Source organism: Gossypium hirsutum, chromosome A10, assembly GCF_007990345.1.
Source record: "Gossypium hirsutum isolate 1008001.06 chromosome A10, Gossypium_hirsutum_v2.1, whole genome shotgun sequence".
NCBI classification, from domain to species: Eukaryota; Viridiplantae; Streptophyta; class Magnoliopsida; order Malvales; family Malvaceae; genus Gossypium; species Gossypium hirsutum.
The window spans coordinates 116,568,723-116,581,382 of record NC_053433.1 but is presented as its reverse complement, the minus strand read 5'-3'; the positions used below and the strand labels follow the sequence as shown (position 1 = coordinate 116,581,382).

At 37.2% G+C, this 12,660-nt stretch overlaps 2 protein-coding genes across 2 annotated transcripts; both read right to left on the bottom strand.

The window, feature by feature from the left end:
* Positions 1-4,908: 4,908 nt before the first annotated feature.
* LOC107890351 (dirigent protein 4) lies at positions 4,909-5,656 on the bottom strand. Its single transcript, XM_016814807.2, has one exon. The coding sequence runs from the start codon at positions 5,593-5,595 to the stop codon at positions 5,176-5,178; it is 420 nt and encodes a 139-aa protein (XP_016670296.1). The 5' UTR covers positions 5,596-5,656; the 3' UTR covers positions 4,909-5,175.
* Positions 5,657-7,353: 1,697 nt separating this feature from the next.
* Positions 7,354-7,898, bottom strand: LOC107890350 (dirigent protein 4). Its single transcript, XM_016814806.2, has one exon. The coding sequence runs from the start codon at positions 7,894-7,896 to the stop codon at positions 7,354-7,356; it is 543 nt and encodes a 180-aa protein (XP_016670295.1). The 5' UTR covers positions 7,897-7,898.
* Between the last annotated feature and the right edge of the window lie 4,762 nt (positions 7,899-12,660).

The window sequence follows — 12,660 nt, the reverse complement described above, 5'->3', positions numbered from 1 at the left end:
CATTGTTAAGTACAAACAAACTGTTGAGTTTTTCTCCAAGTGCAACAGGCGTGCTGATTGGTTTACATTTCTCCATGCAAAACCTTTTAAAAATCTTCGAAGATCTATTGACTTATGAAAATTCCTTTTAAAACTTTTCTCATTTCCATTCTAAGGAAATATCTCATTTCTCTAAGGTCTGACATTTCAAACATATTCTCTATTTGCAACTTAAACTCTTTTACTAAATAATTGTTGCTCCCAATAACAAGCAGATCGTCGACATATAATGAAACAATCAGTTAAGTGATTTCACTAGTCTTCTTCACATACAGGGTAGGCTTGCTAAGGCTCTTTTCAAATCCCAAGCTTGTGAAGTGTTTATCTATCCTCGCATACCAAGCTCACGGAGCATGTTTCAATCTGTATAAGGCTTTCTTAAACCTATATATATTCTCTTCTTTTCCTCTATCTGCAAACCCAAGAGGTTACTCCACATAGATTTCTTTCTGTAAGTAGCCATTCAAAAAAGTTGATTTAACATCAAACTGATGGATTTTCCAACCCATCAATGCTGCCAAGGCCAACAATAATCTAATCGTGTCAAGCCTTGCTACTGGTGCAAGAGTCTTCCAGTAATCAATGCCATATTGTTGACTAAAACCTAACACAATCAACCTAGCTTTCAGCCTATTGAGTGAATCAACAGCATTGAGTTTGATTTTGAAGACCCACTTGACACCAATAACCTTGTTCTTTCCTCTCCAACCATAGATCCAACACATCCCAACAATCTTGCTTTACATTCTCCAATACCTCTTGATCCTTACAAACCATTAAGACAACATTTCCAGAAATTCTAATTAGAGTTAACCTCGTAATTCCAGTAGAGTTCATTTGACAAGCCAAAGACTTCTATTTAAAAATATTGTTTGAAGTTTGTTATCATCAATGACACCATTAACGACTTTAGCATCCCCTTTACTTTCAACATTCTTTTCCAACTGCCTTACGCTTCCATCATCTTGAACACAGACTCTCAGAGAAGATTTCATATAGACTGTATGGGATAAATCTTCATTAAGATCACCGAGATTTTGAGAAAATTTCTCTGATGTCCTCTTCCCTTCTAACTCCCCAAATCAAAATAACATTTGTGCCCATTTTTTTCCTCCTCCAAAAAACACTTGTATCATTGAAACTGTTGGTGTTAGACACACTTTAATCGGATGAAGTAAGAACTTCAATCTAGACTTTAACAGCAGTGTATTATACCCAGATGAAGTATGAAGAAAAAATACTTGGAGTTCAAGCTTTTAGCTACTGCCAGGAATGAAGAACAGAATTTAGAAGGCAAAGAAAGATGGAGCATATGGAAAGAAAATTTGATGATTTCATTCAAAAAGAAACTTTGGCTCAAAGCCATTACATATACCAGACTTTGGCTGGTAAAAAAACAACAAATTCATCACCTAAACACTACCTAACTCCACTTATTATATTGGAACTAGGTGATATTACTTGCACACTTAAACAAAGCTGGTAACCAGCTCTTTGACCATCAAGTTACATCAACTTGTCATCCAAACATAATTCAAAATGAACTAAATTACAAAAACATTGTTAAAAGGTAACAAAATGAAACTGAGATGAAACAGTGGTATTAACATCTCCTGTTGCATGTATTTTACCCGGGAAACTTATGTGTAAAAAATTCTTGCATGCATGAATGGCTTCGGCTGCTTCTTGAAACTTTGGCTTCTTCACATGCTGCATGCAGGTGAATTTCCAACACTCTTCCTTGGCTTGCATGCTACAAACTCTTGTTCTTTGAGCATTCTCTGATGATTTTATTCACTAAATCATTTTTCTCATCTCCTTTTGCTTCCAAATCTCTTTGAAGGTCCTCGACCATTTACTTCAACTCTGATTTTTGATTCTCCATTTTATTCAATCTTTCGGATGACTTTTGTTTCTTTCTCTCAAACTGCAATTCCACCTTTGCCTTCTGGATATGAAGAGATTCCAACTGCTGTTGCAATGTGTTTGCCTCATCCATTAACCTCTGTACTTGATTTGATGCTTCATCACCTTCAAATGCAAAATTTTCTTTCAAAAGAGCCTTCTCAGCTTGCAATGTCTCCTTCTCTAGTAGCAGATTATTTTTCTGAGCAGTCAAGTTCTTCACACCAGACAATGATTCACTGTTATCATTCCCAAGTTTCTTCGTGAGAATAAAAATTCCTTTTTCTCTCTTTTCTAACATTATTTTGAGTTCTGAAATGCGGGATTGAAGTCCTATATTTTGTTCTCCTAGTTTTTCTGCTTCACTTGCTTTGTTCTCTAACTGCTCCGCCATATCTCTGTTAGTTGCTTGCAATAATTTCAACTCAAGCTTCAAGCTAGTTACATGTGCCTTTAATTCTTTTATCCGAGTAGATGATTGGTTCCCATGCATATCATGCACCTCTTTGAGTGTCAAAAGTTTCTTTTCTTCCTCAACTGAATTAGTGAAATTTTCAACCAAATCTTCTTTGGTTAGCTGAGCCATTGACATGTAGTTGGCATGGCTAAGCCTCTTGTGACACAGCTTGGATTCATCTGCAGCAGCTGTGTAGGCACTATCTAGACTCTTATTCCAGTCCACAATGAAACTTTTTTCTGTCATAGCTACTGTCATGAGCTTGGATCCACTAGGATCACTAATCAGGCATTCTTTGCCTTTGAATACAACTGAATAGCCCTTCTCAAGCAGTTGAGCAATGCTAAGCAAATTTCTATCAATTTCAGGCACTAACAAGACATTTGTAACAAGTTTGGTACCTGTAGGAGTGTTTATCAGCACATCTCCTTTGCCTTCAGCTTTGATGAAGTGTCCATTTCCGACCTTCACATTTGTTTTGAAGCTTCTGTCAATTGACTTAAAATTGTCAACATCAGGGGTCATGTGGTTTGTGCAAACACTGTCTATCAACCATCCATTTGTGGCTTTTCCTTTTGCATCTGAGTAAGAAACTGCAAAAACTTGTTCTTCTTGGTCATTGTCTTCTTCTACTACTTGAGCTTCAGCTCTTGGCTGCTGGGGTTGGTTGTATCTTGGTCTGCCCTTATTTTTGCAAACCCTTTCTACATGACCCATCTTCTTGCAGAATCTGCACTGTACATCAGGCCTGAACCAACATACTTTACCTGGATGACTTACCCTTTTGCAGTATGGGCAGGGTGGATAGCTTCCTGCACCATCTGCTTTAGGCTCGTTTGACTAGGTATTCTTGCCTTTGTAGGCAGAGGTGCTCGAGGCAGACTTGGCTTCAGCTTGAAGGGCACCTTCTTGGTGCTCCTCCGATCTGCTGGCCCTCCTTTGCTCTTGTACATACAGAGCATTGATTAGCTCTGTTAAAGAGATGCTGGTTAGGTCCCTTGAGTCTTCAAGAGATGAGATTTTTTCCTCATACCTTAGGTAGAGAGCACTTTCTCCACAATCCTTGCCTCATCAAATTGCTCACCAAAGAGCCTTATGCTGTTAACTACAGCCATGATTCTGTCAGAATACTTCTTGACAGTTTCTTCTTCCTTCATCTTCAAGTTCTCGAACTCCCTTCTCAGATTCAACAACTGCTGTTGCCTTGTCCTCTCAGTACCTTGGAACTCTTCCTTGAGCTTGTCCCAGGCTTGCTTGGGGGTTTCTCAAGCCATGATTCTGGTGAAGATAACATCAGAAACACAATTCTGAGTGCATGACATGGCCTTATGATTTTTACTTTTTTCTTTAGAATACTGCTTCATTTGAGCCACTGTTGGATTTGCTCTCAATTGTTCTGGTTCAACATCTGAGTTAACTACCTCCCATATATCAAATGCTTGGAGGTAGGTTCTCATCTTGACTACCCAAATGTGATATCCTTCTCCATTGAAAACAGGAGGTGCAGCTGGTGGGAAGCTTGATGAAGCCATCGTTTTTAAAGTTTGCTAGAAAAGGTCCCTTAAGAATGCAGCTCTAATACCAATTGTTGGTGTTAGACACACTTTAACTGGATAAAGAAAGAACTTCAATCTGGACTTTAACAGCAGTGTATTATACCCAGATGAAGTATGAAGAAAAAATGCTTGGAGTTCAAGCTTTTAGCTACTGCCAGGAATAAAGAACAGAATTTAGAAGGCAAAGAAAGATGGACCATATGGAAAGAAAATCTGATGATTTCATTCAAAAAGAAACTTTGGCTCAAAGCCATTACATATACATGACTTTGGCTGGTCAAAAAATAACAAATTCATCACCTAAACACTACCTAACTCCACTTATTACATTGGAACTAGGTGATATTACTTGCACACTTAAACAAAGCTGGTAACCAGCTCTTAGACCATCAAGTTACATCAACTTGTCATCCAAACATAATTCAAAATGAACTAAATTACAAAAAAACATTGTTAAAAGGTAACAAAATGAAACTGAAATGAAACAGTGGTATTAACATCTCCTGTTGCATGTATTTTACCCGGGAAACTTATGTGTAAAAAATTCTTGCGTGCATGAATGGCTTGGGCTGCTTCTTGAAACTTTGGTTTCTTCACATGCTGCATGCAGGCCAATTTCCAACAGAAACGAGCAATATTAACCTTGATATGGAACCCAAAGAGGCAAAAGCCGTTCAACCAGTGAATCGCCCAAAAATAGTGACACACCTTCTAGCAAAATCACCTTTCATTATATCCGTTATTAAACCTCATGCATAGAAATTAAACAAACATTCCAAATGTTCAAACTATAAACATTTGGAATGTTTGAGAATCTTTTTGTGTCCCATTTGACACCAAAATATCCATATTGTTTATTTCAGATTGTTGGGCGTTAGTTTTCTAGTATTTAATAAAAACCCAGAACTTAGAAATTCCTTTATGTATGGGAAAACCCTAATGGCAACAATTTTATTGAAACAAACTGACATATCACAATTGATGTAATACAATATATATCTCGTACATTTATTCCAATCAAGTAGAACAGAATTATATATTTTTGCAGAATTTAAAACAATTGAGTCTAAAAATATAATCCTAGTAATGAATTACAGTCACGTTATATTCATTAATGACATTAGTGGAATTTATAAAGTATGCCTTAAGTAGTGCAAACCCTGTTGCCATCTTGAATTGTCCTCTTCCTCCAATCACCGCAACCTCACGTTCTATCTCTTATATCGGATTCCTTGAAAATATGCTTAAAGAGCTACCTTTAAACTTACCGGTAGTAAATGCGAAATCTACATCCATCACTGCATCGGTTGTATTTGTTCCGGCCAAGACCGCAAGTCCCTGAGCATTTCCAATCACCTCAGAGTCATGCTCAGGACCTATCTTGAGGGGATCATCAAGGGCATATAGGGTAGCAAATGGCACTGATGAATTATTGTGGTTGCTCGGGATGTTAGCTTGGGCTATCACCACTGCTGTAGGGTTTTCACTGCCGAGAGTTTCGTGAAAGAAGAAGTGAAGATTGGTGACCTTAACTGGCTTGGGATGATATGGTAGGCTCTTCGAGTAGTATTGGCACTGCACTGCTACTTGGGAGAGGCAGATGATCAGAATCCAAATCAACATCAATGTTCCTCTCATTGTCTCTGCTTTACTATCATTTCTTGTAGATGAAAGCTAATAGAATGATCACGTAACAGAAGCTTGGTCTAATTAGCTGCTTGATTATTATGATCCACACCATTCTATCTATAAATAAGATTTTCTCCACTTCATAATTAGAATCGTCAACTATTCTGTCCACAAGTAAAATGATCCACTTGCTGTAAATTAATTTTCAATTGGAAGACTTTTCATAATAAGATTTTTCAATTGTTAAGTTTGTTGAAAAACTAAATTTGTTATTGGATCGGAAAAAGAGTCCACATTAGACTTCGGTTTTGAAAAGCTGACTGATTAAATCGAAAAAAAATTAATAATTAGATAACTAAAATAGAACAAACCGATTGATTAAGTGACTATTTTTACAGAAAAGATAACTAGGAAAAAAAATGTGGAGCATTGTAAAGCAAGTTAAAATTTGTTATCTTCAATTCAAATAGTTGATTCGCAAGACTGAAAGCTTGGTTGGCTTTCTTTTTTTTTTTTTTCTTTCATTGTTGTCTACATTGGATTTTTTCCGTTAAAAAGTAAAAATAAGTTAGGATGGAACTAATTCAATAAAAATATTTAATATTAATAAATATAAATAAATATTAAAAATAATTTTATTTATTCTAATTCAAAGCATATTTAGCAAAAAAATAAATAGGTAATTCTTTAAAAAAATGTATAGTCTTTAATCAACCGCACAACTCAAACCCAAACCACACCTGGGACGGTTAACACCCTTAACCATCAAGCCATCACATGAGGCTCACTAGACGTTTCTTTTTATTCAATATTAAAAGTGGAGATGGAGTAACACAATTTTAATCCATGCTAAATTAATATTTAATAAAAGTCTTAATCACTCCTCATACAAATTTTTAAAAAAAAATACTAAGACATTTCATTAATATCATTATTTGATTTTAGTTTTAAATATTTCGCTTAAATTAGCATGAGACCAACTCTGAAATTTCATAAGTTTGTGAACAATAATGTTCACTTCTACACAATTTGGCATTTAGGTCAATTTAAATGAATTTTCTTATAATTTTCTAAAGAATATTATTTACTCTTACACATTTTTGGGAGAATTGAAGCCAAAAATTAAAAAAAGAAAAACTAAAATTTCCTACAATTTCTAAACAATAATATTCACTTTTACACAATTAAGTTAATTAAATTGAAATTTCATTCTTAATTTTTATTTGAGTAGTCAAAAAAAATTATACATAGTAAAACATCAATTCAGACTCAATGCAAGATGAAAGAGTCACCAAGTCTTTAACCTAACATTGAAATTATTGTCATTGTTTGGAATTAAGACCAGATTGAAACATTATGAGTTTAAGAAAATTCGAACTTTGAAAGGTCACATGTTATAATAATTTCTACCAAAACGTTGAAAATTATAATCAAATATTGTTTTCTTTTTTTCCTAAAAATGAATTTTAAAAAATAGTATATTATATTATTCTGTTATTTGTGTGATTTTTGCAAACGAATGGATTGTTATTTATATTTTTTTTAATATAATGCCTAAGCTAGTAAAATTCGAAGACACATTTTCCTAGTTATTGCCAATTGACAATTATTATATAAGATTACAATTGAGTTTAAATTTTCAAAAGGGGAATTTAGAAATGCATTTATGTATGGGAACAATTTCATTGAAACAAACCAACATATCAAGTAGAGCGGAATTATATAACTTTTGAAGAATTTAAAATATTTGAGTCTAAAAATGTAATCTTAGTAATGAATTACAGTCACGTTGTATTCAATAATGACATTAGTGTCATTTATAAAGTATGCCTTAAGTAGTGCAAACCCTGTTGCCATCTTGAATTGTCCTCTTCCTCCAATCACCGCAACCTCCCGTTCTATCTCTCTTATTGGATTCCTTGAAAATATGCTTATAGAGCTGCCTTTAAACTTACCGCTAGTAAATCCGAAATCTACGTACATCACTGCATCGGTTGTATTTGTTCCGGCCAAGACCGTAAGTCCCTGAGCATTTCCAATCACCTCAGAGTCATGCTCAGGACCTATCTTGAGGGGATCATCAAGGGCATATAGGGTGGCAAATGGTACTGATGAATTATTGTGGTTGCTTGGGATGTTAACTTGGGCTATCTCCACTGTTGTTGGGTTTTTACTACTGAGAGTTTCGTGAAAAAAGAAGTGAAGATTAGTGACCTTAACTGGCTTGGGATGATATGGTAGGCTCTTCGAGTAGTATTGGCTCTGCACTGCTACTTGGGAGAGGCAGATGATCAGAATCCAAATCAACATATATGTTCCCCCCATTGTCTCTACTTTACTGTAATTTCATGTTGTTAAAGGTGGCAACAAACAGCAGTATGTCTGTTACCCGGATGAAATACAGCAACTACAAATGTACGTATGTTATCCGAATGAAGTACGTTTTTTTGTAACAGACGACCTGTATATGATTTGACAGAAAACTTTTTGACTGGATAAATTTAGTTAAGTACTTTCCAGTTTTAGACAGGTCCTAGGTTATCATTAGGATGAATTTAATGTTTTTTCACTTCTACAAGTTAAAAATATTGTTGTAGTTTTATATATGTACATCATACATTTGATGAATTAATGTAATGAGAATAGCCAATTCTTGTTCTCTCAGTTTTCTCATCCCTCTTGCTTCTGTTTTTTTTGGTTGCTTTCCTTGCAACTCTTATTTCTTTGAATCTCAAACTTATTTCATATTTTATCCGAAATTATTGCTTTGTTGCTCTAGCTTCAACAAGAGCTTCATATTTTATCCGGGTAAATTAGTTCTGTTTTTCTTCCTGTATGAAAAACCCAACAAATGGTATCAAGAGCCTAAGTCTTTGAGGACCTTGATTGTGTTTGAGAGAAAAGAAGCAGAAGCTATTTTTTTGTTGGTCTGTTTGTTTGTTGCAAAGATGAGTTTCACACCACCACCACCACCTGTGTTTGCTGGAGAAACCTACCATATTTGGGTAGTTAAGATGAAGACATACCTTCAAGCACATGATTTGTGGAGTGTGATCGAGAATGATGCTGAACCACCTCCATTGAGGGCCAATCCAACCATTGCTTAGATGAGGCAACACAGTGAAGAGTGCGCCAAGAAGCATAAAGCACTGGCCTGCTTGTAAAATGGGGTCTCTGATGTGATCTTCACAAGAATAATGGCTTGTGATTCACCAAAGCAAGCATAGAAGAAGCTAAAGGAGGAGTTTATGGGGTCAGACAAAACAAGACAGCAACAGTTGATTAACCTTAGAATGGATTTTGAGAATCTGAAGATGAGAGAGTCAGAGACCATTAAGCAGTACTCTGACAGAATAATGGCCATATTCAACAACATTAGGCTCTTTGGTGATAATTTCAGTGAGAGCAGAGTTGTTAAAAAGGTCATTACAACTCTTCCAGAGAAGTTTGAGTCAAAGATTTCTTCATTGGAGGACTCGAGGGATTTATCAACCATCTCATTGTTTGAGTTGGTAAATTCTCTATATGCACTTGAGTAAAGGAGGGCCAACAGGCAGGAAGAGCATCTTGAAGGACCTTTCCAAGCAAAGGCTAAGGAAGGCTCAGGTTCTAGTCAAAAGGGGAAGAAACCTTGGGTCGATAGAAGGGAGAAATCAAGGAGAGATGCAGGGAAGAATAGATTTCCACCATGCATTCACTGCAAGAAGACTTCACATTTGGAAAAGAACTGCTGGCACAGATCAGATGTTCAGTGCAGGAGCTGCAAACAGCTGGGACATGTTGAAAGGGTGTACAAAAACAAAGAGAAGGCACAAGCTTAGCAGCAAATGCAAGCTAAGGCTACTGAGGATCTTCAAGCTCAGGAGGAGCATGTTTTTATAGCCTCCTATTTTGCAACCTCAAGCAAGGTCAGTTGTGACTGGCTAGTGGATAGTGGCTGCACACAGCACATGGTAGCTGATGAAAGGCTGTTCAAAGAGCTCAACAGAAGTTTTGCCTCAAAGATCAGGATTGGTAATGGAAACCTGATTGAAGCCAAAGGCAGGGGCAATGTGGTGATCAACACAAAGTCAGGTAACAAAGTGATTTCTGATGTACTTTTTGTGCCTGACATAGATCAGAATCTACTTAGTGTTGGTCAGCTAGCAGAAAAAGGTTACTCACTTGCTTTTAAGAATGGCTCATGCATTGTTGAAGACTCTTATGGTCAGGAGTTGGTCACAGTAGCAATGACAGACATGTGTTTTATGCTTGATGTCAATCGACTTGAGAAGAAGGCTTACACTAGCCTTGTTGATTATGCTGGTCTATGGCACATGAGATTAGGACATGTTAATTACAAGTCACTTGATCAGTTGCACAAGTTGAACTTAGTTGAAGACATGTCGAAAGTTGAAGCCAAAGACACTGCCTGTGAGGTTTGTGAGCTTGGTAAGCAAACCAGGTTACCTTTTCCTGCTAATATGGCATGGAGGGCTAGAGAAAGACTTGAGTTAGTCCATTCTGATGTCTGTGGACCAATGAGGACCACTTCCTTAAATAACAGTAAGTATTTTGTGCTGTTTATAGATGATCTGACCAGGTTTTGCTGGGTTTATTTCTTGAAGCAGAAATTTGAAGTGTTTGAAGCCTTCAACAAATTTAAGGCATTGGCTGAAAATCAATCTGGTTGCAAGATTAAGGCTTTGAGAATAGATAATGGCACTGAGTATCTGTCTGAAAGGTTTCAAAAGTTGTGTGAACAAGCTGGGATTCACCATCAGCTAACAACAACCTATACTCCTCAGCAAAATGGAGTATGTGAGAGGAAGAATCGAACAATACTTGATATGGCTAGATGTTGTTTGAGAGTTAGCTGCCAAGCAAGTTTTGGGCTGAGGCTGTCAATACCTCAGTGTACCTACTCAACAAGTTGTCAACCGTTGTTGTGAAGGAAAAGACTCATTTTGAAGCTTGGCATGGAATCAAACCTTCTGTTTCACACCTAAAAGTGTTTGGTTGTGTTTGCTATACCCTTATTCCTGCTGAGATGAGAACCAAACTCGAGAGAAAGGCTGCTCCAGGAATATTTGTTGGCTACAGCAGCACTAATAAGGGCTACAGGGTGTATGATCCCTCAACAAAGAAAATATTAGTAAGTAGGGATGTGAGGTTTGATGAAGGTAGAGTACGGAGCTGGAATGATGCTGATGCAAGGTTGACTGATGAAGATCAGCTAGACAGCAGTTTGGAGCTAGATGAAGAAGGGTCAGTTGATGAAAATTTTGATAAAGCACCTGTGAGAGGGACAAGGACTATTGCAGACATCTATCAAAGATGTAATGTTGCAATAGTTGAACCTTCAAATTTTGAAGAGGCTGCTAAAGAAGAATGCTGGAAGAAGGCCATGGAAGCTGAAATGGAGATGATCCATAAAAATGACACATGGGAGCTGGTTGATAGGCCAGTAACAAGAAGATTATAGGTGTTAAATGGGTGTTCAGGACCAAGAACAATGCAGATGGATCTCTGAACAAGCATAAGGCCAGATTAGTTGTAAAGGGGTACAGTCAGTAGCAAGGTGTTGATTATTTTGAAACCTTTACACCTGTTGCAAGGTTAGACACCATAAGGCCATTGTTTGTCTTAGCTGCTCAAAAACAGTGAAAAGTGCATCAATTGATGTAAAGTCAGCATTTCTAAATGGATTTCTCAAGGAAGAAATCTTCATAGAACAGCCTGAGGATTTCAAGGTCCCTGGTGAGGAAGACAAGGTTTACAAGCTCAAAAAGGCATTGTATGGCCTAAAACAGGCTCCAAGGGCCTGGCATGACAGGATTGATGCATACCTGTCGAAGCTTGGATTTGAGAAGAGCATAAGTGAGCCTACACTCTATGTGAAGAAGGCTAAGAAAGAAACATTGTTAATAGTCTCACTTTATGTGGATGACTTATTGGTTACTGGTTGCAAGGGTGAGCTGATTGAAGACTTTAAGAAGCAAATGCTAGATGTATTCGAGATGACTGATTTAGGTTTGATGACCTACTTCCTTGGCATGGAAGTGAATCAGAATATTGATGGCATTTTCATAAGCCAGCAAACATTTGCATAGAAAGTTTTAAGTAAATTAAGCTTGTTAAAGTGCAAGCCTGTTAGCACTCCTGTTGCACTAGGAGAGAAACTCTCAAGCATCAATGAGCATGATCGAGTAGATGAAAAGGAGTATAGGAGTTTAGTTGGTTGTCTACTCTACTTGACAGCAACAAGGCCAGACATCTTGTATGCTGTTAGTCTTCTATCGAGATTCATGCACTACTGCAATGTTGCACACTTTAAAGCTGCTAAAAGAGTCCTAAGGTATGTCAAAGGCACCTTAGGCTATGGTGTGAAGTTTGAGAGAGCTGAGGAACTAAAGCTGGTCGGTTATTCAGACAGTGATTGGGCTGGCTCGGTTGATGATATGAAGAGTACATCGGGATACTTCTTCACTCTAGGATCAGGAGTTTTTAGCTGGAGCTCAAATAAGCAACAAACTATTGCTCAATCAACAGCTGAAGCAGAGTATATTGCAGCTGCTGGGGCTGTTAATCAAGCAATTTGGCTTAGAAAGCTGTTGGATGGCTTGAATGCTGGTCAAGCTAAAGCAACTGAGATCAAAGTTGACAATCAGTCAGCTGTAGCAATTGCCAAGAACCCTGTGTTTCATGGAAAAACTAAGCATTTCAAGATCAAATACCATTTTGTGAGGGAGGCAGGGTTGTCAAAGGAGATCAACTTGGTCCATTGCTGCTCAGAAGTTCAATTAGCAAACATTTTGACCAAGCCGTTAGCTGCCACCAGGTTCGAGTATTTGAAGAAGCAAATTGGAGTCTGTTGTTTTGTAGCTAAGGAGGAGTGTTAAAGGTGGCAACAAACAGCAGTATGTCTGTTACTCGGATGAAATACAGCAACTACAAATGTACGTATGTTATCCGGATGAAGTACGTTTTTTTGTAACAGACGACCTGTATATGATTTGACAGAAAACTTTTTGACTGGACAAAGTTAGTCAAGTACTTTCCAGTTTTAGATAGGTCCTAGGTTATCATTGGGAT

Bases quoted from the DNA above. Each gene is read 5' to 3' on its own strand.
- LOC107890350 (XM_016814806.2), bottom strand. From the start codon at position 7,896: ATGTTGATTTGGATTCTGATCATCTGCCTCTCCCAAGTAGCAGTGCAG.
- LOC107890351 (XM_016814807.2), bottom strand. From the start codon at position 5,595: ATGAGAGGAACATTGATGTTGATTTGGATTCTGATCATCTGCCTCTCC.